The sequence below is a fragment of the Drosophila nasuta genome, chromosome 3 (assembly GCF_023558535.2).
Source record: "Drosophila nasuta strain 15112-1781.00 chromosome 3, ASM2355853v1, whole genome shotgun sequence".
NCBI classification, from domain to species: domain Eukaryota; kingdom Metazoa; phylum Arthropoda; class Insecta; order Diptera; family Drosophilidae; genus Drosophila; species Drosophila nasuta.
This window is the reverse complement of record NC_083457.1, coordinates 6,568,650-6,591,281: the sequence shown is the minus strand read 5'-3', so window position 1 is coordinate 6,591,281 and position 22,632 is coordinate 6,568,650. Positions and strand designations below refer to the sequence as shown.

Genomic DNA, 22,632 nt, shown 5'->3' with positions numbered 1-22,632 from the left:
CACGACAAAAGCTGATTGCTTTGCCCGCGAAGCATTTACATTCGACGTCGTATCCAAATTGTACAATTACCCAGTAACAAAAATTAATTTCACAATTTTCAAATTGTTAACAATTTTAATAAACCAATAGTTTACTTATGATTTATTTTTGGTTTATATTGCATCCCTATCGTTAAGGTGCTAATCGATTTTTGATCAGCTGTTAGCAGTGAACTTTAAAAGGCATATGGGCAAAACATTTTCATTACTCACATTTAAAAATCACCAACACTTTAATCGTTTTCAAAAAAAATCGAAATTTATTAACGAAAATTGTTCTAATTTTCATTTAGTGTTTATTTTTTGCGCGCTTCGCACAGTTTGTGAGTTCGCAATGTTGCCACTTGAGCCGAAACCGGAATCAGAATTGTAGTTCACCAACTCCAGTAATGAACCAGAAAACTGACATACACAAACACACACACAAGCATACTCATAACACAGAAGCTGAAGCACACGTAAATTACAAATTTTATTTTGAAACAAATGAAAACTACGGTCGAAATCAAGTGAACGGAATGCGGCATTCGTAAAGTTCGTGATAAAATCCAACAAAATAAACAACAGCAATGTGCTAGCATTAATGTGCGTGAGTTTGTGCAATTTTGCAAAGGCTTGGTTTTGGCCTCTTTGGTTTTCGGCCCAAAACAAGTAATTCGCAAAAAAAAACATAGTCGCAACGAAACTGCAATGCGCTGCTCTTGAGTGAAAGAGAGAGAGAGAAAGAAGGAAAGATTGGAGGTATTGTGTAAAGTGTTAATTAAAGAAAAAAAATACCCCAACTAATAAAAAGCTCCTATACCCTGCAAATTCACATTGTTCTAACTGCATTTTAAAAGCATAAGGAAAACAAACATATTCATTGATACACAAAAGACCGCGTGTTTGTCGCGTAGCGCCCAGCCGAAGCAATAGCAGCATCAAATAAATACCAGGGCTAGGCATGCACAACAATGCTCTCGAAGACTGTCGATATATTATCGACTGTGTGAGTTATCGCGCAAGGACCGCTCACTGAAAAACTCTTTTTGCTAAGTGGGTGGATATGTGGTGGTGTTGCATGGTGTGAAAAAAGTGCGTGCGAAATTTGTTTATACTCGGAAATTAATGTTAGCGGAACATAAGTTGAGACTATTTCGTGTTTTTGTGTAACTCTCTCGCATAAACAATGAACGTCGCCTGTAAACAAATGAGCCGCCGACAGGACATCATTGCTGTTGTTGCCGTATGGCGCTATAGACAGTGCTAGTTGTGTTGTCCCCCATTTATAGCTGTGAATATGTGTTAGTTGCAGCGGCAGCAGCAGTGTTGCAGTCTGAATCCTTACTGAGAGGCAATTGTCCTGTGCCATCAACCGGTTTTCGCATTTATCGCCTCGTTCTGCTTTCGTGTCTCCTCCGCCCTGGTTTTTAACACATGTATGTAGGAACTGTAGGATATATAGGTATTAGTATTAGCTGCGAAGTCTAGGATATTTTGAGAAGTATGTCAAATAACAATCATCCGCACGCTCACTTGAGTCAAGCGGCGGCCCAAAATCCCTCATGGAATCCGCTGCAAGTAAGTATGGAAAGCTCGGTGTATCGACGGATATGAACGTTGAACAGGACATATTATCATCTCTGCAGATACCTTCATACATACCGCGTCAGCCGCAGTTGGCGCACATGTCCAACGAACGACCAATGGTTCGCTCGCCGTTGGCGTGGCATGCATCCGCCCAGCCACCGCCGCCGCCGCCTCCCGATGCCATTTACAATTTTATGTCGGCCAATCATAAAAACGTAATTAAGCGTAGTTCGTTGCCGTTTACGTTTCGTCGCTCCTAAAACAACGCATGCACCAAGCTAGTCTCAATTCCTAGTTTCAACTCCTTCAGCTCCTTCCTGACCCTGCCGTAGTAGTTGACACACATTTCCTATATTTGTTGTTTGTTTGCTTCTCTAGTTCCTTCTTGCCTTTTGCTTTCGTCTCATTTTTACTCTCCTTTCCTATTTTTCCTTCCACTAATCGTGTTATCCTTGCAGCTGGATCATCATCATCAAATGAATCCTTTGCTGGCGCCGCCATACAGTGGAACATTGCCTTTTGACTCAATGGATTTGTCGCTGCAGTCGAGTCGCAGCGCTGCCCCAACGCTCAAAGCTGGTCAGCAACAGCAGCAACAATCCCAGCAGCAACAACAACAATCACATCTTCATGCACCTCCCAATTACCCAACGATGTAAGCAATCTTTTCCTATACAGAAATAGAGTGATCGTTAAATATCATAACTATTTAAGTTTATGAGATAACTGTATAGGTCTTAAGCTAGGATTACCTTAAATATTATAGTATGAAGTTAATAAAGTTGCATATTTAATTTTATCGCATAATCCATTCTAAATTACTTTTTTTTAGCAATTGTATTTAGAATTTGATTCTAAGGTAGAAAAATAATTGCCAGAGCTCTCAACTTCATTTCATTAACATTTTAATTGTTTTATAATTAAGTGTTATTACTTTCCTTGTAATTCGAAATTAATTGCTTTTTTTTTTTAAATTCCAGTCACAATCTGACCACAAATACGCCCGCAGGAGCCCAGCCAGGACATCTGGGCGAAGGACACCTGCCCGCCTCGGCGTCGCCTGCCAGCGCAGCCAGCAAATATTTGAATGCCAACGGCGCTGGCAGTGCAGCAGATTGCGAGAGTCTTTTTGCCACCGCCACCAAATACCCCGCCCAACAACAATAACAGCAACCACAGCAGCAATAATAACAACAACAGTAGCAGTAGCAACAACAACAGCGGCAGCAGCACCAACAATAGCAGCAGCAGTAATAGTGGCGGCAACAACAATGTACCACCGCCGCATTACATGCAGAATCGTGATGAGAACTTCAAGCTGACGCAGCTGAAGAATATGCAGAAGAACAGCGAACTGACTGGCAAAGATTGCGGCTATGTGAGTGGTGGCGCCTCCGGCAAACTGGGCACGCACAGCTTGCAACAGCAGCAGCATATAGCCAAAAAGCGTAAGTCGAATTTATATTTCTTCGAAGCAAATGCTAACTAATTGCATTATTTTGTAGCCTCGCCACTGCGCAACTATCAACAACAACAGCCATACAACATGACGCCCCCGCCGCCCGCCAATATGAAATACAACGGGCCGCAGACGCCGCCAACGCCACAGTCGCCTTTGGACTATAATCAGCTGCATCTGCATCATCAGCTACATGCGAATGTGGCCAGCTATGCGCCACATCAAACGCAACAGTCACAACACAATATGCAGCAGCCCGAACAGCAACAGCAGCAGCAACATTTACATTATGCACCACCAACAACTCATCATAATCAGCATTTAGCACCACCGCCACCGCCGCCAAGTCATCACCAGTTTCAGCCACAAGCGCAATCACAAGCACAGCAGCAACCACAGTCGCTGCACCAACAACTGACGCCGCAACACACGCCACAAATGCATTCCCGCAGCACGCCATTGACGCAATTGAATCTCGACATGTCCAAGCACAAGCCAAATGCCGATGAGACGCAGGATGAGGCGCAAACGATCATCACGGATCTGTCCACAACTGCAACATATCGTGGCAACAACAATGCACCGCCAGCAACATCAACTGATGACAAACAGCAACAGCTAGTTGAGGCACCTGAATCACCCTACATGACCACGTCGAATGAGGAGTCGCTGGAGTCTAACAGTAACAGCAGCAATAGTCGTAAGAGACGCAAACGTAAAGCGAGTCAAGTGATGCGTCTAACACCCAGCGAGAATGTGAAAAGGCAACGCACACCGAGTCCAACGCACAGCAACAGTTGCAGTCCCAAGCGATCACCAGCCAAGAGTGGCAGCGATGCCAACGAATTTCAGCCATTTGGGATGGCCACGAATAAAGAACAAAAGTTACACGACCTACCTCAGGAGAATGGACGTGGCGTATCGCCGCCAGTTGCTGCGGCAGCTGAGAATAGCAATAGTTCATCGATGTACAACGACGCGGACAATCCGAAGACCAAGAAGCAGCGACAGGCGCTGCTGCAGCGCAATCTTACAGAGCAACAACAACAACAGCATCAGCAACGACGTCTGTCGCCAAATGGTGAACAGTTGTCGGCACACGAAACGCTGCCAGCGAGCACAGTTACCATCAAGGAGCCTAGCAATGACAGCAAAATGCCACCGCCCAGTCCACAGAGCAATAGTTCGAGCAGCAGCTCGAGCAGTTCCAGTGCTGGCACACATAGCAGCCACAGCAGTCAAACGAGTGAAGCGCAGCCGTCTAAGAGACACGATACGGAGCCGCAGCAGGATAACAACAAGGTGATTACCGACACCCCAGCCTCGCCGGCGCTTGTGGAGCAGGGCAACATCGACGCACGGCCTGCGGTGAGCGTTCACGATGACGAGGACGAAGTGCAATCGCCAGCAGGAGCAAAGCAATCGCCGCCAACAACAACTGTAGCTGCAGCGGTAACACCAACTGTGACTGCCAATGCGGATCCCAGCCACTTTAACGAGGTGGAGGATAAGCTGGAGGAAATGTTTGCAGGCATCGAAGATGAGGAGCCGGCAAGTGAAACGCCAAGTGTGCAGGCAACAGCAGTCGCAACGCATCATGACTTAAGCGCACAGTTAGCACAGACCAAAGCGTTAGCAGAAGATAAACCAGTTGTCAGCACACCACCAACTGTTGCCACAACCACACCCGCAGCAACTCCCACGCCTACGCCTGAGTTGCGGCCGATGGCAACGAAAGCGGCCATGAAATCCACACTGCCCAGTCCCATACACAGTCCAGCGGCACTAGCTGAAGTCAAGCAAGCCAAGGAGCCATCACTCTCGCCACAGCCAAGTGCAAACAACATTGTTGCTCGTGCACCGCCAACGCGTAGCTTGCCGCCACGTCGTCTGTCGATGGGCATGGATCCATCTCTCTTACGCTTTACGTTCGAAGAGCAGGCTAAGCCTAAAAAGACGCCGGGACGCAAGAAACAGCAGCCACCGCAAGCAGAAATGGAGACATTGCAGCTGGACAGCGATGATGACAAGCCCAGCACTTCAGCAGCAGCTGCTGCAGCGTTGGCAGCACGCAAACTAAGCGAGGCGACAGCGGCAGCCAAGGCAGTAAACACTAAGGCGAACAACAACAGCAATGCCAAGAAGAAAAAGAAGACAACGGCTGCCAAGAGCAAGAAACCAACGGGGAAGAACGCAGGCAAGCCGAATGGCAAGAAGGGCGCCGGTGGACGCAAACCTTTCAGTACGGATGAGGATAGCACACCGGCGCCGAATCGCGAGAGCAGCAATGGTGGTGGAGCTACAGCGGCAGATCTCAGGTTCAAATCGCCGTTCATACTCATCAAACCCGATGGCACCATCAGCATTAAGAACACACACAATGCCGAGGATGTAAATGAGAAACAGACGAAAAAGAAGCAAACAAAGGCGCCGCACGAGCGCAAGAATTTGCGAGGAATGCACAGTTCCACCCTGAGCAATCGCTACGATGCGGACACCACTGACTCCAGTTGGATTTGTGTGTTTTGCAAGCGTGGACCACACAAGCTTGGATTGGGCGATCTTTTTGGCCCATATCTAGTGTCCATTGACTGCGACGAGTATCGCTGTGCACTGCAGATGCCAGCAGGCACACAAGATGTTGATGGATTGTTTGTAAGTAAACGCAAGCGCACGGATATGGTCAAAATGCAGGAGCGCAATCTGCCCGTGGTACCTGCAACGCTGGCTAATATTATGCAGGCGCCCAAGATCACCATGGTAAGGCACAATTAAATCCCTTATCCATTATTCAGATTGCTAAACAATTTAATTTCTTACAGCACAAGCGTAAGCGCAAGCAAACCCATGAGAGTGCGCATTCCTACAGCGACGATCAAAATGAATCTCAGTGCTCGTCACAGGATCCACTCGACTGCAGTCACGAGGCCAAATTCGTTGAGACATTTCGCGGCATGTCGAAAACCTCAGAGCACGGCTACGAGATTTGGTTGCACGAGGATTGTGCTGTGTGGGCAAATGACATTCAATTGATTGGTGCCCATATCAATGGCCTGGATGCAGCAGTTTGGGATAGCACAAGGTATCAGTGTGTGCATTGTGCACAGCCCGGAGCAAGTGTTTGTTGCTTTGAACGCGCCTGCAAGGCACCAGCTCATGTACCTTGCGCCCGTTCTGCCAACTGGAGTCTCAGCGAAGAAAATCGCAAAGTGTTCTGTGAGCTGCACACGCCGGACAAAGCTGGAGCGGCAACAACAGCACCAGGGAAAACGCTTGGAGCGACGCCAGTGCCGCTGGCGATGCCACAAATGGAAGCTGCAGTGCCAGCGCCAGCAATATTCAACATTAATTCGCTTCCCTGAGTGCGCGTGCGCGTGCAGAAATGTCGTCTGGTCATGAAGCGCTGAGCGCACGAAAAGCTCGTCATAAAAAAGAATCCACTCCACAAAAAACAAGGAATCGAATCCTTAACCCAGGTGTTCACAGTTTCTCTGTACATATATAGAAATATGATGTTAGATGGATGGATGTGTGTGCAAGCATGTAAAAACTAAAACGAGACTTATTCAACAATTGCAAAGGGGATCAGGAACGTTTCTGACCCTGATGCTCATCCTGATCCCGATCCTGATTGCTTTGTGTAATCCTCTTTTTAATCTTATGTAAAAAGTGCTGTACATTTTGTGTAGACTTCGATGCAAGTTTACAAATTATTGTTTAAATTATTTTACAAATTATATATAGACATTTATATATTCATAGACATATATATATATTTTTTCTAGTTAGTATTTACTTTACTATAGTACCTTTTTAGTTATAATTATTATGTTTATATTTGCTTGGTTTACTGTCTTCGATTGCACTTGCTGCTTGCATCACAGAGGTCATTATTTAATGCATTAATTATTATCTTTTGTGTATTTTTAATAATTTCATGCATATGCCAATTGATAATTTAGTTGAATTTTGTATGTACAAACAAATACTCCATGCCATAACGTTAAATTACACTACTAATAATGAGAATGATATATGCATTGTGCACAGCATTAAATAAGTTAAGCATTGTAACCATAAATAGAAAATGTTTGACACCAATTAAACACAAAAAAAAGAAAACAAAAGCAAGAACGAACATTCGAAAATTATTCAAAATGGATTATTGTAAAACAATATGCATATATAAAACGATATGAAAGGTAATTAAAAAGTATATTTATAATTAAATAATGATAATTACGTTAGCGACATGTAAAAGGATCAAGGATAAAACACTGTATTGTATTTGTATTCAATATATCATTTTAAGGTCAAATTCGAAATACACATAAACATTAAACAATAAATCTTAATCTCACAATGAAAAAAACAACAAAAAAAACCAAAGATTCGTTTTCAAAATATTCGTCGTTTTATTTATAAATATTGTTTATAATTTTAATTAATTTAAGATTGACAAAACAACTCAGTTTCGTTCTGGGATGGGAACGACAACGTCCAATGATTACTAGGGATAGTTTGTATATTTTACAATTGCATTAACTTAAGCGTAGTATATAAATAATAACTTATGCGTCTAGTAGTAATCTCACTCGGGTCTAATCCGCTGCAACTTCAACTAAAATCTTTAATCCATTCATTAATAACGACGCTGGCGCAGACGCCGCAGATGCGTCACATCGTTCGGCAAACGACCAACGCTGCTCTGCGGCACCTGGTAGGATGTGCGGCCAGAGTAGAAGGCAATCTCCTGCCCCTGATCCATGTCCTTGTTGTTGTTGCTCTCCTTGTTGCTGCTAGTCAACTGCAACTCGCTGACTTTGAGGTCGCTACGCTTTTGTGCCACCTGTAAAGTTGGTGCAGGTATCAGACCGTTGGGCAATGCCGGCAATAGCACATTCAAGTGATCCGCCTGCTGTTGGCCTCGTGTGGCAGTCAGATGCGACGATTTACCAGCAGCTGCTGCTGCTAGCGGTGGGAAGAGGGGTAAATGTTGCTGCTGTTGCTGGTAGGGCACAAAGATGTTGGGCGTCAGATAAGGTTGTTGATTAGATTGAATGGAGGGACGCTGCACTTGCTGCTGCTGGAAATGTTGTTGTTGCTGTTGTGGCTGGGGCAGCTGTGGTTGCTGCTGTTGATAAGGACGTTGGTATTGTGTTTGATAAGTGATTTGTTGCTGTTGTGGTTGCTGCACGTGGAAATGTTGCTGTTGTTGATAGCGCTGTTGGTGTTGCAGTTGTTGCTGTGGTTGCGGTTGTTGTGATTGTGGCACTGGCTGCTGATGGCGCTGTTGATATTGTTGCGTTATGTAGTTCAACTGTTGCTGTTGATGCTGTTGCTGCTGTTGTTGATGTTGTTGCTGCTGCTGCTGCTGGTGTTGCTGTTGTTGTTGATGTTGATGTTTAACTGGCTGACGCAGCTGCTGTTGTTGCTGATGATGTTGCACATGCTGTTGCTGCATAGTTGTCGCACCTTCGGTGTTGCTGTTGCCAAATTTAGTGTTCAAGAAATCGCTTAGTGCCACATAAGAGGTTGGTGTGCCTTTTGGTTGAGGTTGATTGACGAGAGAATTGATAATGTTGCTTGGAGAGTTTGGAGCAATGCGTTGTCCCTCGGCGCGAGCAATCACAATGCTTGGCTGCGTGGGCAACAAGACTTGCGGCAGTTGTTGCTGTTGATGCTGATGTTGCTGCTGTTGCTGTTGTAGAGAAACTGGTCGTTGTGGTATGGTCAGACTAGCAATCGCTACAAAATCAAAAATCGGAAATATTTGTAATGACAACTTAATCTATTAGTATTCTATGTTGTTGCTGTCGCTTGCCTGGTGCTGCTGCTGCCGCCGGCTTGGCATAGTTGTAGTTGTTGCTGTTGCTGTTGCTTGCAACACTTGGTGTTGCTGGCTTGTTACGTTGCTGTTGGCGCAATTGCTGCTGCTGTTGGCGCTGTTGCTGCTGCTCCTGGATGCTGCTAGTGGCGCTGCCTCGCTGTGGCTGACTGCTCTTAAAGTTCTGTAAAATCGATTCATCAACAATGGCGCGAGTTAGCTTATCAAAGGGCAGGAAGGCAGAGGAAGGGGATAGGCTTGAAGTGGATTGCACTGTTTGCAGTTGTTGTGGCAATGTTTGTTGTGATTGTTGTGTTTGTGGTTGTTGTTGTTGGTGTGTTTGTGACTGAGTTTGAGTTTGGGTTGTTGTGGGTGTATTAAAGTGGGTGTTGGGAGCAGTGTAAGAATAGCCCGAAGCAATGGCCGAGATTTGTTGTGACAGTGTGGACAACGCAGCAGAAGCTGTTGTTCGCTGTGTAGTTGTTGTTGTGCTGCGTGGTGTGGTTGTTGTTGTGGTGCCGCGTGTGCGCTGTTGCTGGGGTGCTTGTGTGCGATACGTCACATGACGATTACGACCACGCTGCGCTGTTGCCGCTATTGTTGGTCTGCTGCTAATGTGATTGCTGCTGCTGGTGGTGCTGTGATGGCTGCTACCCGTGGTGGTGGTGCTGCTGCTGGCACGTGTTGCTGGCGTGTAGACGCGATTGCCGCGCGACACTTGGAAGTGTTGCAGGTTGCCTTGCACCGTATCCCAGCTGGCTTTTGGTTGTGCCGTCTCCCTATCCAAATGACGCACGGAGACCTTCTTATTGGGTCCCAAGTCGGCGCCAGCGCGCACAGCTGACAAAGGGGAAGCCGTGGTGCGTTGAGTGGTGCTAGAGGTTGTAGCTGCTGTTGTTGCTATTGATGTGCTGCTTGGTGTTGTTGACTTGCTGGCCAGCGACAGACGTGACAAACGCAATCGACTTGCTGCCAAGCGTTCCAGATAGCTGCGAGTTGGCGTCGTGCTGCGGGGCGTGGTTGTTGTGGTGGTTTTGCTTTTGTGGTTATTGTTGCTGCTACTAGTTGCTGGAGTCGTGGTGCGACGCAGTATTGAATTGCTGCCACCAACACGTTTCTGTGCAAAGCGTCTGTAGCCACGAATGCGCTCCTGTGTGCTGCTAATCTCCGTGACAGTTTCCGTTGAGGTCATCATAGTTGGTGCAGGTCTTGTGGTGGTTCTAGTGGTGGTACTGGTAGTGGTTGTTGCTGTTGCTGGCCTGCCAGCTGTTAGTCGATTTGTGTGCAGTGCAGTCTCCTCATCATGTGAGGTCAGCTTGACGCCAGCTAAGAGCAGTTTCTCTGCTTGAAGATGCACATCGGTTTTCTCTGCAGTTTGTGGATCGAGTGGTGCAATCTCCTGCTGCACTTGCTCATAGAAATTGTGGCCAGCAGTAAGTGCAGCTGCTTGACCAATGGACTCAATCACAGGCTCCTCGCTGCTGTAGCTGAGCTGACCAAGAGGTTCAACTGTGGTGCTGGTGGTTGAAGTGGAGTCAAACTCAAATGCAGGTGGCACTTCGAAAGTTGGCGAATCTTCGAAAGGCGGTGACACTTCCAATGATGGCGGCAACTCGAATGCTGGTGGCAATTCTGGTGCAATCAACAAATCTTCCTCTTCAATGGGAACAGCTTCAGTGGTTGTGGAAGTGGTGCTGCTTGTGATTTTTTCATTATTGAATTTGAGCTTGTGTTCAGTGTCTTTGTGAGCATCAATGGGTATCTCATTGGGCTTTTGAATTGTGAGTGATTTTGATTTGTTGTGTGGTTTAAGATGTGTGTGGGTGAGAGTCAATGTTGTAGGCGATAGACAGAGTAGCGACAGTATCAAAGATAAATGATGAAGAGAGAGAAATTAAGAGAGAGATAGAGTTGAAAGAGTGAGCATAGATAGATAGAGCAAGAGTTAAGCTACAGTTTTAGTTAATTATATCTTACCGTAAATCTGACTGTGCCCGGCGTCTGTTTGGGTCTGTTATACACATAGGCTGAGTGTGACTTTCCTTTTCCCGCATCCTTTTCGTTGTTTTGCGTGGCAAAGCCACGACTGAGGAACCTAAATGGTTGCTTCACCTTCTGCGGACTCATCGACTGATAACCCGACACGCTGGGATCCAAGTCCGTGGAGACTTCCTCCAGCAGATTGTTGATATTCGATACCAGATCAAGTTGTGTGGCCTCGTCCTTGGTGTTGCGTATCTGCTTGATGTACTCGGGCGCCATTTGCTCCTGGGAGCCAGCTGGTATGTCCTCGAGCTCCTCTAAGCCTGCATTGACACGCTCGGCAAAGTTCTTTTGCTTTTGGAAGTGATACTCACGTGGATACTCGGCAATGATGTGCGCATTAGTGTGATCGAACTGAATGCCCGGATCCGAGGAGAGTTCGCCCAGGCTATTCACATAGATGTCATCGTCATCGTGCGGCGCAACTGCTGCTGGTGTTGGAGCCGGCAGAGGTTCGCTCTTGATGTCCTCGCCACGCAACACCGGCTTGCCATTGTTAATGGCAGCTGGTTGGGTGAGAACGCCACTCACGCTGCTCAGATCCTTGCTCAACGTTTGATGTGTGTTCCTTGGCGCCTGCTGCTGCTGCTGCTGCTGCAAAGCCTTCGTTATGGTCATGGTGGGGTACTCCATCATCTGACGCACACGTTCCATCATCTGCTGGGTGTTGCCCACGCTGTGATCGAGATTCATATCGTAGTAACGCTCCGACAAATCACAATCCACATTGCGATACCAGTCGCAGACGAACTTCTGCTGACTAAATACTGTGCCATTGGGGCAGAGGAAACCGAAGCCTTGCGGGGTGCGTGCGGTGTGGGCGCAGATGCGGAATGCCTGGCAACGACTCTCCACATCCGCATAGTAACCTACAAATTAAAATAATGATATAGTCAAAGTGTTTTTTAATTATTGATGTGAAGTTTACGTATTATTAGTTTATTGTTTATTTAATATTCATTGATTTTTTTTGTATTTACATACATATATATGAGGGCCAAACTAAAGAGTGGTAATATAAGATATACATAGTAATGAATGAAACAATTGAAAACCCCTCGTAAATATTTCTTTAATAAAATTAGTATTCATTCGTTCATTATTGATAAATTATATTGTAAAATAGGGAAATATTAATATATATAATATATTAAATACTTGTTTACTTATGTATTATTATTTAACTGTTATTTATTTGTAATTCATTTACTATAATTATTTGGCAATTTTTTATATGTTTTGTTGTTCTTTCCTTTGTTGTTTTATTACTATTTGTTGATCATTAAATCGATGACAAACTCACCTTCATGTCTTCCCTTGCACACAAAACTCGTCTTGGGCACCTCACTCAGTATGGGATAATCGATGCCTGGTTCGCCGGGAATCGTGTGACGCAGATCGAACTGTTGATCCGTGTAGTCATTCGCTTTCTCCGCATCCTCAAAGTGGGCCTGTGCAGCACTTCCTGTAACGAGCAACAGCAGCGGCATCCACGCCAGCAATCGTAATCGTAATCGGGGCATGCTGAAAGTAAAATACCCGAAATAATATGTAAATTGCTGCGCTTGCCAAATAATGATTACATTATGCATTAGGCTGATTGATAAATTATGAATCAATAAACATTCATTGATTAAAACGAACATGCTGTTGAAAACATTTGAATATAAAACGCCTTACGCGACGTAAGAGCCGCAGTCAAGCGGCATAATTAGCATAAACACGGCGACAACAGCAACGACAACAACATCGACAACAGCAACAGCAAAAGCAACAAAGACAACAACAGCGAAACGAAACCGCTTTGAGGCGTGCCCATTTCTCAGATCACACGTAACCAAATCGAGCGTATTCCATACTGATTTATTAAATCAAAACAAATGCCAAACGAGAGTGGTCTACAGACTATTGACTGGCACTGTCAGCGGCAAATTCGCGTGGGTCATCATCGTCATCATCATCACCATCGTTGCCGTCACATTCGATTCGTCAGCTAGTCAAATTTAAGCATTTTGTAGACCTTATACGAAAGAATGCCTGGCAGTATCGCATATCTTATCATGTCGATTGCCAAACTGGAACCACAATAAAAGGAAACCACTGACCATGTACGATGTGACGATCGACCTTCGAATAACTGCCTCAATTTCCGTTTGATCTACATATTTCGCTTATGAAATTTAATTATTTTTATAGGCTGGCAAACATAAAAATCCAGCTGGGCATAACAGTTAAAACTGAAAGTGAATGCTCTTTAAATGAGCTAAGCCACAGCGATTTAATTTTAATAAAATACAGTTTTAATATGCTTTAAATTGATTTCATTTAATCAAGAAGTCTAAATCGATGGCAAATTATGCAAACGTTTAGTTGACAATCAAAAAGTCCAGCTGTGAATAACAGCTTAAGCGGAAAGTAATTACTTTTTCTTAAGAGTTTAGGATTTAACAAATAAACTTTAAATGACTTTAAAATGCTACTAACAAATAACTCAATGGCATTAATATGATTGAGAATGCCACTAAAGGAGAGATTAAATGCAGCTGAGTATTTAATAAAGCAGCTTAAATCAAAGCTTCACAGCGATATAAATCAAACGCTTAATTTCCAATTATGGCTAATGTCATTCAATGGCTTTCATTAATCAAAAAAAAAACCAAAATTGATGAATTGCTGAATCAAACACGCATTAGAATGCGACTAATTGATTATGATGCTTCTGGTCAAATATTTTGAATGAAACCATCTCGAAGTGAGCAGCAAACACATGTCTAAGGTCAACTAAGTGACAGCTCATTATCAACGCATGCCATGTCTAGACAGTAGACTGATTTAAACGAAAGACTTAAGAAACGAACTTGCTAGTGAGTGGAGTAAAATGAAATGACTTAGGCAACGAACTTGTCAGACACTTGACATGTTTTGTGCAACTTTCAAGTGTGGGTTGCCATGAAAATTGGCCTGCAATTGAATGCCAACAAATTGAGTTCCATTGTATGTAGTATGTGGTAGCATATAAATGTAGCCCCAAAGCAATTGTGAATCGCACCGCAGTGGCCCATTGTGAATATCATGTCGATTGAAGTGTGCGAAATGAAATTGAACAGCAAACAAACAATGCATAAATACTGAACAAATAAATTAATAATAATATAAGAAAATAATAATAATATGCGAACAGAAGTTGCTAACAATTTGCCATCATAATTTTTGTTGGCCTTTGTTTGTCTGCGAACAAAAGCGAGTGAAAAATACAACATAAAAAATATAAAAAAAAACTCAGCATTTAATTATTTTCCAATTTTAACTGTCTGCAGCAAAAGTTTTGATAACTTAATCGATTATATAAGCTGCGACGATGATGTAAAAATTATTTAATATTATTTGATACAATGCTATGCAAAACTAATTTGTTGACAATTAAAGCGCTTTCAGGGCGCGTCTCACAAGCGGCCAAATTACTTTTGTTTATTACAATCAAAATGGAAATAAAAAAATAATAATAATATAATAATAATGTGACTACGATGATATTATGGCTGGCAAGTCAATAACCCAGGTGTATATGTCAATAAACTGTAAGCATACCAGTTCTATTTAAGTTGTATAATGACTATCTAAGCAGCAGCATCTAATTGTATTTTAATGACTTGCCAAGCAGCTGCCAAACACCCAAGGCATACGCATACTTATGTGAAGAACTGTCTGTCGGAACCCAATTACATTTACCAACTACAATTACAATTACACTTACAATTACAATGCCATTATGCAAATGCATTTCCATTTAAATAGTTTTAACAAATTAGTATGCAAAGTAAACTTGAAACAAAGTGTAACAAAACGATTTACATTCGACATTCAAACATCTTCATGCTCAGGGTCAATATCAAGAGCAGATTTGAGCTAAACAATGGTAATAGTTGTACTTCATCTTGCTGGACAATGAGGAAGCATTCCCCCCGTTCGAATTTGATTTTTCGCCGCATCATGTCGATCATATTTCACTTTGTTTTGACTCAGTTACTTCGCATTGTCGACACAATGATCCATCAAAATGTTCGACAGAAGAAGATACAGAAAAACTGACTTATAGACAAATAGATAACAGCTATTGATTTTTGGCTGAAAAGTGAATGGATATACTCATTAAATCGTTTTGAATGATTTCTTTAAACTTCTGTCAAAAATTGAAATGTTTTTTCATGTTTTGTAATCGTATTTTGATTCCGCGTTGTGTAATTTGTAATTATTATTAGAGTTCCTCTTCTAATAAAGTGCTCGGCATTTAATCATTTTGTTTATTCTACGTTTGTTTTGCATTCGATGCCAATAAATTAGCAGCACGTTTTATGGTATTCGAATCATTAATCTTCAGTGATATCATTTGCCCGCAGTCAATTACTCTGGGAACTGGTTTCGCTTTTTCCCTTACCAAATCTATCAAAAAGAAACCCACTTCAGACTCATCTCGTAAGAATGTTTTATATGACCAACCAGGATGAGCAAAAGGATCTTTACCCGAAATGTACTTCAAACATCGTGTTGGCCATCAATTAACAAGAGCAGACTAAAATAAATTTTTTGGGGATTTTCTCACACATTCAGTACCGGCATATTCGACTTTTTTGTTGGATATTTCGTCGTCGGCATGTACCCCAACCCCAAGTGGCTGTCATTACGGCCATCTGACGTTAATTGAGTGCGTAATACAAGCTGAGAATGTGGCCCACTTCAAATTATGCTGATCGCATTGTGTCTCTTGTCTGTGCCTCATTCCCAACTTGATGAATTATCAATTTTATATCCGCATTGCTATTCTCTATTTACTAAGCGCAAATAATCGATGTAGGTGTATTGAATAAGTTATCATCTTCATCTTTAAGTTTGATATTATCTCTACCAGAGCAACGCAATGGCGATCTGTTGTCGGAAACTTGGAATCTTTTTGAGCTACCCCCACTAACAGTACAATGCAGACTTGAGCTGGTGAATAGAAGTATTGAGTTATAATTTATATTGGCTGACTACTTTAGAAATTCCATTTATGATTGTTATTTTCTAAACAGAAGCCTTTATTTTTTCCTAATTCTTTTACTTGTAAATATATGTTTCACTTTATTCAATTTAATTAAATTTTTAATTAAAATAAATTAAATAAAAATTCTTGCTGGCATTAAACATTTTAGTTAGTCTTTTAACTGCGAATCTTAGCTACTAATTTCAAAGATCAATCTAGTAATTTACTATATATTTACTATATATAATCCACTCTTTCGAAATTACTATAAAATCTAAAGGATATCCAAAGAAGTATTTCCTAAAGTTATCAGCAATAAATATTAAATATATTTTTATGTTTCATTTTCAATTTTAAAATAAAATTTTGAAATTTCACTTAAATTTGTAAGAATTCAACACATTTATTTAATGAAGTATATTTAATAGCCTGTTCAACAGTACTTTGTTGCATAACCAAATCTTCAATTAAATTTTGAAGAACACAGTTTTCATAATTTGAAAAACATTTTGTAAGTAGATTTTTTTTAGATTAAATTTGCATGCACAATTTATAAATTTACCTTATTTAATTTTCGTTTAAGTTTATTAATTATAAATTAGTTCGTAGTTTAGTATTGGATTTTGGTTCGATTTTCAGACACTTTTAGTAAACAACTTCACAGTAACCGAAGCAGCACAAAAGCATTATCCTCTTAGATAAGTATATCCTTGTAAATCCTTTATGTGTTAATGCTGATCCTGCAGCTAATGCGTTATGTTTGTGAGTGAAACGCTGGGTTATCTCGACGCGTCAAATCGAAAACTTAACCGCTCGAGACGCGAACTTGAACTGAACTGAACTGAAAACCGAAAGATATCCAAATATTTGGCCAAAATGTGACGAGGCAACAGCAGCCGCAATACCAGCAGCCGATCAAGACGCTCTTATAATATACCAAATAAAAAGAAGAAGATACCCAAAAAACAAGAAACAGATAAAGCAGAGACCAAGAAAACACACTCAAAAACACAATCGATTGCGTATGATGCGAGATGCTCTGCTGCTGATGTTGCTCTTGTTGTTGCCCATGTTGTTGCTGCTACGCTTGGAAACCGGTGACAACCTGCTGCTGGTGCTGTCGTTGTTCATGTTGCTGCTGCTGCTGCTGCTGCAACATATCAAGCATGCACTTTATTATTTTAACCCTTTCAGTGCACTTGGAAATGGTTTCAGTGGACTTTCATTTTCATTTTGGGGCAGAGTCTTTCTCACGATTTGTGCCCAAGGAAAAAAAAAAGTAAAGAAGAATGCCTGGTGACAGATGGACACTGCAGAAGATATTTTGTTAAATTTAATATACACTTATTATAGATGGTTTTTAATACATAAATAATTTATCAAGCGCAGCGTTCATTTCAAGGCTTGTGAGAGGGCAGTTTATCGATGGGGGAGAAGGGGGAAGGGGGCCACTGTCAAAGTAGCAAACAATTTGACAATTTCCGCATCTTAAATATGAGATGGCTAAGACCAAGTTTTGAGTATCGTGTGACCCAAATCTAAAAATTTTATATCTATGTTGTATGTGTTTTTTGTTTTTTAATTAAACTCAAACAAAAGCTCGTGCGATCAATTAAATTACCTTAAGAGGTAATTTAACGGCTGTTTGCGAGCTGCACTTGAAGTATTTTTGTATTTTGTGAGTTTGTGAGCTTTGCCTTTGGTTTTGGCTTTTTGGCCAACATGATTAATGGAGTAGGTGGCGTTGGCGTTGTCATGTGAGCAGCGTCAAAATCCCATCCACGCACATCAAATGCAAATTACCTATCGCATTTGCGGTTCTTAATCATCGCATCATCTCAGGAAGGGAAACAAAATAAAAAGAAATACATACTGCTCGTAAAAAGAGCAGCAAAAACAAGCGTTTAATTTGCGCTTCAACATTGTGCCCATGATCCGCTTTTGCCGCTTGTGTTTAACAAGCCAAAACAATTTGTCTATTTGTCTATTTACCTGACCACAACACAACACGCAGTTCATGCACCATCCAACAATTGGACAATCGAACAACTGTGGCAACATGCAATTTATGTCAGCAATCATTCGCCTATAAAAAGCTGACAACAACTCGAGCAAAATAGTTGAAATAACTTTCAGAAATACTACAGAATATCAATTACTAAACATGACATTTCAAATGCAACGCTGGCTGCTTGTTGCACTTGCAGCTCTTCTAATGCTGCAACTTGTGGCAGCCGCAACTCCTGCGGAAGAGGATCAACCGACTATCGACTTTCCGGCTCTCTTCAAGGCCTACATTCGACTCGGCGATGCTCTCTTTGGAGACTGGGTTCCTGAGAATTATGAAAAGAATGGATTACTATATGAATCCCAAAAATAGAAATAAACACAGCGACGACGAGAACAACAACAACAACTACAATAACAACTGCAGCAATAACTATTAAAGCATTCTTAGCAATAGTTTTAGGTTGGGCTCTTGCTTTTGATAAATAAATATTATTGGATGATGGCATTCCTTTTAGCCGTCATTAATTAAACAGTGGGAACAATTTAATTATGCACGCTTCAGTTCTCATTGCCAGCATTATTATTGCCATTTAGCTGATTGTTTATTTCTTTTATTGTCTGCTAAAGCTGCCTAAGCCTTTTGTCCGCCTTATCTACAAACATGACACTTCATATGTTTTCTTTCATTGGCAAATTTATCTTGATTCTTCCTCTGCAAAACTTGACAAATCCGCTGAAATAGTCAATAAATATTATAAAAGAGCGTGAACGTCTTTGCTAATCGACCACAAAGATACCCTGTACACCATAAATATGTTTCATACAAGTTTCGTTTTGCATCTAATTATAAATTGTATTAATATACAAAATTCTTTGTTTTATCATTTTTTATATTGTATAGTATCATATATTATTATGATTCCCGATAATTTGCTTGAGATCTATAGATAAAACAGCTGCTGCAGTCTGGTGTTAGCTGCTTTCGTTGGTATATTTATTAAATTTTTTCTGGTATATATTGAATGTAATGGTATATCAATATATAACATATATATGCAAATATAATATATTAGTATATTTTAGCATTTTTCAGTATACTAACTTATACTGTTGAAGCGAGAAGCAGTCGAGCACACTCGACTATATATTTGTTATATGTTTCATCCTCTTATAATGCTTTGTCGATAAAATCTCAAATTCGATTACCCCTTCAACTCATTCTCTACAGGGTATCTGCTGCTACACTATAAGAGCGCTGAATTCATTATTATTTTGCTTGGCATCCATCAGATCGACACATAATCATCGTCAGACATTCGATTTTATGCAAAATACCTAAAATCTTATTTCATTTGAATGTTTTGTAGATGATTTTTTTATTAAAAATAATCATTATGCAAGCACTTGTGCCATTTTCTCTTCTTCCTCCCCCTCAATTAGTTGGCAATATAAATTAATGATATTGCTGATTTGTGCTGAGAATCGATTCTACTTTAACATCGTCTACTCCATCATTATGCTTCCATTTTGTACTTTACTTCAAGTGCTATTCTGCACTTCAAGTTGAAGTAATCCAATTGTTGGCACTTCACTTTAACTACAAGTTCTTTACGCATAATTTGTTATAAGCTATTAATTTTAGATTTTATTTATTTTGCATAATTCGCACCTGCGGCCACACTTTGGTTGATTAGTTAGTTGAAATAAATGTGGGCGCTTCTATTTTTATGTTTTATTTTATTTATGTTGTTGGTTGCTAGACATATTTCACTTCCTGCACGTGCCTCATAATTATGCCTGTATTGTATGTTTAAACGCACCAATTATTGTTTTTCATTTCCAAATAGTTATTAAAACTGAAAAATCGCTGTGTCTGAAGATCTTTAAAATATTCAAAAATTCTGAAGTTTGTCGCTAAGCACAACCTGCTAAGATACCAACATTTATTTGTTCAATAAAAGCGACTGAGTTTTACGCTTTCAACAGTTATACGTTGGCCCAATTATTGTGTAATTTATGGCAACCTTTTCACCCAATTAAATGGACGCAATAAATCAACTGAACATGAAAATAACGCCAAAAAGATATTAACTTAATCAATGGCCAGTCAAAAGTTAACCACACGAAAGACATCAACATTGTGTTTTTTCGGCAACCAAATAAATGCAAATGGCTGGATATTAAAAGCAATGCTACTGGCCAAATGAAAGCAGCATACATATACAGTGTGTATATCTATAGTATAAAGCATATTCTGGTTCCGCACACGCAAAAACGTTAAGCCACAATATCAAAAAAGAAAAGAAAAATTAGATAATTAAAGATGATTAAAAGAAATTTGGCCGCATGCAGGTTTACACAACGATTATGCTTTGGCTACGCCAACAAAAGTCGAATCTAAAGTGCAGCACGCAAAGGGCTGATGGAATAGAAAATTAATTTGATCGGCATTTCATTCATTTTGTTATAAACTGAAAATCAAAGAAAAAGAAAAATTCCCACAACCTGACACAGACTGATGGGCGTTTGCTTCTAAATGCTTGTCAAATACCAAATTACCAAAATACATTTAGGACTGACAAGTAGATAAATCAAAATTAAAATCACCCAAACTCAATCGAAAAATAAAAATACACCGATGAGCAACAGAAGAAGCCAACAAAAGTTTCAAAGTTTCACTTTCATTTGCTTGAGCAAAAGATTCCCAAAGATATTTTTCTTTTTTTTCGTATTCAATAAAATATTTGGTGGTAAATTAATATATATTGGAGCTTACATAAAGCCATAACAATCAAGAAATTGTTTAAATTAATACTTGGTTTTGTTTAATTACTCGTTTTCCGAATTGAACTTCCATTTCCGCAGTGAATTCCACATACCAAAAAAATAAAAGAAACAAAAACAAAATAAATAAATGCCGAAAAAAAATATTCAAAAAATCCAAAAAACCCAATTCCCTAGATAATAAAAATCAAACGCATATTACATCATATACAAGACACGCAAACACACACACATACACACACATTGATAGGGAGAAAGATACATATGTAACTGGATATGTGATTACTAATGTCTTTGCCGGCGCTGACAAACACATGTTAATTTCATCTGCTCTCGTCGCACCTTTTCTACACTCTTCGGTCTCCACTCTACACGCCTTATGCTTGTTGTGTTGCCCTTTCTTTCACTCCTCCGCTCCGGTGTATTATTGATTTCTTTTGGCAACGCCAAAACCACAAAATACAAATTTCATAATCACACGTTGACGATGCCGGTGCCGGATTATTATCAGCGCCATAAATTAATCAACACGCGCATACATGCACACTCATACACACATACATAGAGCAGCAGAGGCAGCAAATTGTGCCGGCTGCGCATCATCTTACGCAGGGGCAGCTAGGCAATGGGGAGGAGGGAAGGAGGAAGGGGAGTCAAAGAAATGCATATGCAAATGCGAGCAACGCTTTGATTTTGCCGGGTCCAAGTTATAGTAGTCAAGGCGGAAACGGGAGCGGCATAGGAAGCGCAAGAGCAAGCGAGACGGATGCAGCAGCATGTGTGTGCAGGGCAAAGGCAAAAGGCAAAGGCATTTATTTAATTTTATGTATTTATTATGCATTTGCCACTAAAAGTTGTGTTTTAATCGCTAGCCAAATGCCAGCGGAGAAAGCGACGCGCCTACCTACCTTTAGATGCCACCTATATGCATATATAGGTAGACATCCCATATATACATTACCTAAATACCTGTAGTTGCAATCCCCACACAATCGTATAACTGGGGAAAACATGTTTTCTCTCACGCAACAGGACAGCTAAATTGTTGTCGAGGCAACATAACTAAAGACGGTTGTCAAAAGTAATCCAAATTGTATTTGGGAAATCCACCAGAAAGAAACTAAAACGATCCAGTTTCGCAACAATAAAGAAAAGGCAATGAAAAAGCTTATTATATCTCATTATATTTTATGGTTACGTACAAACATACTAATATTCTTTTTCGTACACCAAGTTTTTTAGATTTTCTAAATATTATTTTTTTTAAACATTATTTTAGCTAATAAATTTATTGTCTTTTCAATTTTATTTAAGCAAATAATTTTTATGGTGCACACTCGGTACCATTTGTAGAAAGCGCGACATTTATTTATCAGTATTCTAAGCTAAGCTAAACTAGCTTGTTAATTCCCACGCATAGCGAAAAGCAGTAAACCGTTAGACGAATTCAACGAATTCTCTAAAAGGCAATCCCGAATTCGAAGATCTATATCTTTTGCGAATATATTGTTATGCATATCTGAGTCATCGGGACTATTTTTTATAGACAATAATCAATAAACAATAAAGATACTTTTTTGGGTTTTTAAACGTTTTCGATTTTTTTGTTTTTGACTTGCGAAATTGTTTCTTTTTTTTTTGTCAAATTAACAAGCGTTAATTTGTGCCTCTCTCGCCTGTCACCAACCACAGTTTGTGCGTGTGTGTGTGCTTCGCTTTGAAATTAGAAAATAATTTTCACTAATTTTTATGATATTTTACATAAGAGGTTTTTATTGGGTTAACAGGTGGCGAGCATAAATTAAAGCTATTAGTTTATGATGTTCCCAAAATTGTCATAAATCAAGAGCTTTTATACCAAATCGTGCAATCCGGTAATCG

At 40.6% G+C, this 22,632-nt stretch overlaps 2 protein-coding genes across 2 annotated transcripts; one reads left to right on the top strand and one right to left on the bottom strand.

The window, feature by feature from the left end:
* The first annotated feature begins 439 nt into the window (after nt 1-439).
* Nucleotides 440-6,828, top strand: LOC132788782 (uncharacterized protein CG5098). The gene is given in 7 exon segments (XM_060796357.1): nt 440-1,599; nt 1,668-1,823; nt 2,067-2,263; nt 2,589-2,736; nt 2,738-3,056; nt 3,114-5,827; nt 5,890-6,828. Coding segments are annotated over 7 exon segments (4,194 nt in total). The 5' UTR covers nt 440-1,524; the 3' UTR covers nt 6,475-6,828.
* Nucleotides 6,829-7,612: 784 nt separating this feature from the next.
* On the bottom strand, nt 7,613-16,594 carry LOC132791250 (putative mediator of RNA polymerase II transcription subunit 12). The gene is made up of 5 exons (XM_060800095.1): nt 16,520-16,594; nt 12,241-12,461; nt 10,872-11,806; nt 8,892-9,078; nt 7,613-8,815 (listed from the first exon to the last, which is right to left on the bottom strand). Exons 2-5 carry the CDS (start codon nt 12,458-12,460, stop codon nt 7,710-7,712), a joined length of 2,448 nt encoding a protein of 815 aa, XP_060656078.1. The 5' UTR covers nt 12,461; nt 16,520-16,594; the 3' UTR covers nt 7,613-7,709.
* Between the last annotated feature and the right edge of the window lie 6,038 nt (nt 16,595-22,632).